Consider the following 6,643-nt stretch of genomic DNA (forward strand, 5'->3'; position numbering starts at 1 on the left):
GATTTGTGGTATAGAATATAGCCAGTGAAAATCAGGATCCCTACTTTATCACATGAAAATCATGAGAGGAACATGTCGACTTATTTCAATAAGATAAATGACGCCACAGCTGCATGTTTGCACAAGACTTTTATTTTTCCGCATTCCAATCATCCTGCTAAGAATATGCATATTTGACTTTCACTGAGACTGCCAAATTTACTGCTTGGCTTTCTTTCATTTTACACAAGTATTTTTTCTTTGATTCAACTCTCTGTGATATTATAATGATCCCACTCATACGTATTTAGGATTATCTAAACTTTTAGTAACGATTAGTATACCAAATTATAAACCTGAAAACAAAAATCCTTGTACCTTTTGTACGGTATCTGCATAGCAGGTTTCTATCACATTTGTTTATAGAAAACCTGTAACAAATGAATTCCAGATGTATCATCTTTCAAAGAAAATGAAACTGAATATTTTAACATCCTAAACGGTGGTTTTTGTGAGTAATATTCATCTGGGCAGAAAGGCCACCCGCAAAAAATACATATATTACCCAAATCTATTAAATCCAGTTTATTACAAAGGGTATATCCAATGACACCATACAGTTTTTGCACAATATATACTTTATTTACATTTTTTACCTTTAATATATTCCTAAATTATAGTCGAGAGCACTAAACTATGGCAAACGCAAGTCACTTGCGGAAAACACGCGTTTGTAGCAAATTGCGTTACAAACTTGTATCATAATGCAACAGACGACGCGTATACATGAACTGCTGACCGCAGAGGATCCTAATCACGCTTTCAACATCGCTGCAATCCTGCATTTTACTTTCGTCCTGAATTCAGAGTTCGTTCTTGCTATGATCTCATTCCTGCTCGAGCTTCCAAGCACTTCACGAAACGTGGAATTGCGGAAATGGAAACCAAGGGTACCTTACCGGAGGTTGGTTGATCCGAGCGGCCCGCATATTTCGTTCTCGTTCCCAGTGCTTCTTCTCCCTTAATGTTGGAATCCGCGTGCTGGAAATCGGAATTCGTTCGTTTTGTATACTTGTACGAAAGTCATATATGTACTCGAATGTACGCATTTGTACCCTTGTGTGCCCGCACATAATTAACAAATGGCACTTACAGAAGTTTGTATTTGCTACCCACTATATTGGCTGTATTCTTCTACTGACAAGTAAAATCATCTGGCATTGTGCAAACTATTAAATATACCAGCTAGAGTTACCATCACTTACTGTAGTTACCACATAACCCAAGTGCATTACTGCTAATGCAAAAATTCCAAACACTTTCCTTTGCTAAGGAAGATCCTTTGCTCAAGACGGAGCGAAATTGAAAAGCAAAGCGCATTGCGCCTAACGAAATCAGCTCAAAATGCGCGGTTTAAAATGCGTCAATTTTACAATCTAAAATAATTGTCAGCCGGAACAAATTAATATTTGAAATTCAAACCTGAGCATTCAACAAACGAGCATATCGATCGGAGACAGTATATTTGATTATGGTTCGCAGTTTTTATAAATGATTATGACTGAGCGTTTGCTCAGACTAAGCGAAACAGGAGAATTCAGTTTTTGAGCAATCCTAAATGAAGCAGCATGCATGCGTAAAACATGACATTTTGTAACAAACCTAGAAACAAGTTGTGTTCGCACTGCCTCTGCCAAGGCGAAGCTGTTGTTGAGTTTGGACAACTTGCTAAAAAGCAGTAACAAACTTTCAAAATGAATCACCATGAAGACTTGTCTGAAGCCTGTTCCAATGGGTCTGGCACAAACATGATACATGATAGAATATTGTTACAATCTTGTGTTGCCAAGTCAGATTAATCTTTTAACAAGGCTGGTGATATTGCTCTCGACCCTCTAAACGCTTGTCCTGAACTTGTTAAGCTGAAGAAACATGGAGTAAGCAGTCCAAACTGACCGAACACATCCTGTATCAAGCTTGTGAACAAACCTGTTATTTGTAATTGTGTACCATTCAGTGTTATGAGCAGAAATAATGTCCAGTTCAACCATTCACTCCCAAGAGCGCTGGCTGGTTGTTAAGAAAAGTTCATTCCATAAGCCATGTTCTTTGGCTCCCATGTACAATCATACACGTCGTGTGGTATAATGTTCGTAGAAGCATTATCTCTTTTTCCCTTTCGGTGCTTTTTCTCAGCTTCTTCAAGTTTCTTTTCAGGTTTTTTTCTTTCCTCCGATTTCAATTTTTTCTTCAGATTAGCCAAAGTGATTGTTGCTTTTTCCCATTCACAATCCAATCTCTCATCCTCTTCGCTATCTGTTGCATCATAATAGGCTTCCTCCGCCTTCTTTACGGCCATTTCTGCCTTTTCGAGATCATCGCCAAAGGTTTTGATCACAAATAGGGCAGAACGCTCTCGTCTAACTTTAGCCAAGGCTAGCCTGGCATCCACAAGCTGGATTCCTTCCAATCTCAACGGGTCGTAGGTCGTCATGGCGTTCACGTTGTCCAAACATTTCTTCATCATTTTACAATGATTGTCGCTGTCCTTCGTCCATCGTCCTCGAATTCCATTGTTTGCTTTGCCAATGTATATTTGCGTTCGACCAATCCCCTTCAACCTCAGATTTCCACCAGCCTCGAAATCCGTGTCGTCAAGAACGGCCCAGTAAAGAGTTGGCTTCCCTAAAGTTCCCTTTAGGCTGTCCTCGTCATCTCGTTGGATGTCAGCATTCTCCTTAATAAAAGTCAAGATAAACTCGTTCATCCAAGACAAATGGTTTATACTTTAGAAACTTTCTTGAATTTTGCATTTCGCAGAATTGGTAAAATGTATAATGATCTGGTTTTCCATTCTTGCCAGTTATGAGCGATGGTGTGTTCCAGCGTATGTCAAATTGATACTGGATAATATTCACCACCAGCCACTGCGGCGCACTGCTCTTTAAACGAACCGCCATGTCTAGAGGAGACCTGGCTTCTTTCATCCACGTCAAAACCCGTGATTCCGCTAGCATTTCCTTTTCCATTTCCATTTCAATTTCCATTTCCTTTTCCATTTTTGTTGAGAAATACAGAGACAATGATTCGTGTTCACGAATGTCAAGTTTCGAACGAAGTTGCTTTCCGGTTTCTAGCTGTGTCAGATCTACCGTCTTTTGGATTGCTTCGTTTACTGCCACAGCAAACAATTTCAACACCATATCAGCTGGGTTCACGAATTCTAAATCTGAATCACTAGACCAAGAGTATCCACAATATCCAAGCTGCGTGTATACGTTATTGCGGAAATAGGTTTTTGTTTGTATACGGTCCGCAATATACTTCAAGTCATTCAGAATTGTCTGGATATCTGGAACACAAAACATTTCGGCCTGTCTTTCAAAGTTGTATAAAGCCTCACGTAAACTTGAACTTTTGTTAGAGAATTCTGTTGTAAAAAAGGATAAAAGCCGGTTTTTCTTTGTACAATTAATTAATACAGACGTACTCAAATTAAGGGTAGTTAATGTGAGGTAAGCAAATAAATAAATCAACAGAATCAAACGTTTTTAGCACATGTATGGATTAAGTAACTTGTCAGTATAGCGTCAAGAAGAGCGTGTAATTTTCCCTGGGCAAAAAGGTAAACGGAAAACGACTAATTCGACCATGGTCGAGTTCAATCAATCAATCAATCAAACAAATTTATTTAAAAACACGGTAAAATCTTCAGTATAACAACTTATAAGAGGATTAACAATACATGATTACATATGACTAATTACACAATATTACAAGTTAAAATTTCACTGATTTACAAGATTGCCGTGCGGGAGCTCAGATTAAGTATTATAGTACACATTTACAGCCCTCCGAAACTGTGAAAATGATTGTGATTTTCGTATATTTTCGGGAAGGCTGTTCCACAGCAATGCTCCACTATAGTGGAAGCTTCGCTTTAAAAAATTGGTACGTGGTTTAGGAAGATTCAACTTCATTTCAGAATTTCTGAGATCGTAGTGTTAATTGCGAGTTGAAAAAAATCTCTGTAGATAGCTAGGAGTATTACCTTTTAGAGTTTTAAACATCAAGTTAATTTTTAACTTTTTTCCTCTAAGTGAGAGGTTGTCCAGATATAAAGCATCGAGTAATGCACCCGCGCTGGTGTCATAGCTCAGTCCTCGTAATGACTCTAACTGCTCGATTCTGTAGTTTTTGTAATTTATTTTTAACGTTTCACTAAGTTCGTCCCAGACCGAGCAGCAATAGTCAAAATGAGGTTGTATTAGTGCATGGTAAATCTGGACAGCCGTACTCATTGGAATATAAGTTATAATGCGTTTTAATGCTCCTATTGCGGAGGCTATCTTTTTACAAAGATTGTCAATATGCACTGACCAAGTTAGATGACCGTCTATATATGTACTCCTAAGGATTTAACAGAATTTGTCTTGTTAATTACCTTACTATTTAGTTTAACATCAATTTCTTCGTTTATATCGCTTATTCTTTGCCGAGATCCGATAATCATGAACTCTTTTTTAACGGCAATATTTAGGCTTAATTTATTTGTAACAGGCCACTCATTTAGATTTTTCAATTCTGAGTTGATGATATTTTGGAGATCATTAGGCGAATTGGATGCATAGCTGAGACTTGTGTCATCAGCAAACATCCTTGGTGTTGCATAGTTCAGAGAATTTGGTAGATCATTTATGTAAATAAGAAATAGAAGGGGTCCTAGGCTGCTACCTTGTGGGACACCACATGTGACTGGTACAGAATTTGACAATTGATCACCGACTCTACATTTTTGAGTTCGATCGCGGTAAGATAGGAATGGAACCAGGTTAAACTATTTTCGTCGATGCCATAATTTTTAAGTTTTAAAAGAATGATTTCATGGTCAATTGTGTCGAAAGCTTTTTTTAGATCAATAAAGACAACGCCATTCACTAGGCCGTTGTCAATATTTACAGACCAATCACATGTGGCTTCTATAACAACGCTGTTAGGGTACTATTTAGGGTACGCTGTTAGTTCGCCGGAAAACGACTAATTCGACCATGGTCGAGTTCGCCGGAAAACGACTAATTCGACCATGGTCGAGTTCGCCGGAAAACGACTAAAGGCCCAAACAGACCGGACGCGATTTGGCAACGCGCCGCCATTGATTTTGCAAAAGCAAATAAATTTTAACCTAACATAATATTCTTGTAGACTACATAGCGATTATACATTTTGACTGCTCTGGCGTCGATAGATACCAAATTTTGCTTCCAGATATTAATTTATGTGCTTCTGAAAACTGAAAATTCGCGACGCGTTGCCGCAACGCGTCTGGTCTGTGTGCATAGGCCTTAATTTGACCATATACTCAGGATTTGCCGCTTCAGTGGATTTGCTGCCCATATTCATTGCAAGTCAACGGACTATTCAGTTAAACAAAATTAAAAACGTTTTCTTATATTCAGTCAATGAAAGAATATGAAAGTTATATATCTACTCAGCTATATCGTGAGGTAATATTCTTTGATGGAATTCATATGAACCCGTATCGAATTCAATCCATATGGCATTCGTAACATCAAAACACGTGTAAAATCCAAGTAATAACTGCATGGTTTGTCATATTCACACGATATCTGATTGAAGATATATACGTGTACTTCTATATACTTGTTCTCAGCTATATTGTGACTGAGGTAATGTTCTTTGTAGTATGGAATTGATATGAATTGTGTCGAATTCAGTCCGTATGAATATATATTTCGTAATGTCAATACACATATAAAATCCAAGTAATAACTGGTTTGTCATATTCAAAATATTAATGAATAGAAGAATTACGTATACTTACTTTATTTTGGCTCAGATAGAACTTTAATTGATAAATATGCACGAGATTTCAGATTTGTGGTATGGGATGCAGCAAGGAAAGATCAAGATCCGTACTTTATACGTCATGAGAGGAATATGTCGCCTTATTTCAATAAGAAACATGCCATTGCATGTTTGCACAAGATAATATTTCGCCGCATTCCAACCATCCTGCTGAGAGTATACATATTTGACCTTTATAAGACTGCCAAATTTACTGCTTGGCTTTCTTTCATTTCTCACATCCTAATTCCTAAACAAGGGTTTTTGTGAGTAATATTCGGCTGGGCAGAAAGGCCGCCCGCAAAAAATACATATTACCTCATTTTATTAAATCCAGTTTATTACAAAGGGTATCCAATGACACCATACAGTTTTTACACAATATATACATTACATTTTTTACCTTTAATATATTCCTAAATCGAGAGCACTAAACTATGACAAACGCAAGTCACTTGCGGGAAACACGCGTTTGTAGCAAATTGCGTTGCAAACTTGTATCATAATACAACAGACGACCCGTATACACGAACTGCTGACCGCAGACCGATCCTAATCACGCTTTCAACATCGCTGCAATCCTGCATTTTACTTTCGTCCTGAATTCAGAGTTCGTTCTTGCGATGATCTCATTTCTGGTCAAGCTTCCGAGCACTTCACGAAACGTGGAATTGCGGAAATGGAAACCAAGGGTACCTTACCGAAGGTTGGTTGATCCGAGCGGCCCAGATATTTCGTTTTCGTTCCCAGTGCTTCTTCTCCCTCAATGTTGGAATCCTCGTGCTGGAAGTTGGAATTC

At 38.1% G+C, this 6,643-nt stretch overlaps 1 protein-coding gene across 1 annotated transcript; it reads right to left on the reverse strand.

The window, feature by feature from the left end:
* Positions 1-610: 610 nt before the first annotated feature.
* Positions 611-5,985, reverse strand: LOC114529119. Its single transcript, XM_028550866.1, has 2 exons — positions 5,822-5,985; positions 611-3,409 (listed from the first exon to the last, which is right to left on the reverse strand). Exon 2 carries the CDS (start codon positions 2,744-2,746, stop codon positions 2,057-2,059), a length of 690 nt encoding a protein of 229 aa, XP_028406667.1. The 5' UTR covers positions 2,747-3,409; positions 5,822-5,985; the 3' UTR covers positions 611-2,056.
* Between the last annotated feature and the right edge of the window lie 658 nt (positions 5,986-6,643).

Source organism: Dendronephthya gigantea, unplaced genomic scaffold (genome assembly GCF_004324835.1).
Source record: "Dendronephthya gigantea isolate DGI-Jeju-01 unplaced genomic scaffold, DenGig_1.0 000053F, whole genome shotgun sequence".
NCBI lineage: Eukaryota > Metazoa > Cnidaria > Anthozoa > Malacalcyonacea > Nephtheidae > Dendronephthya > Dendronephthya gigantea.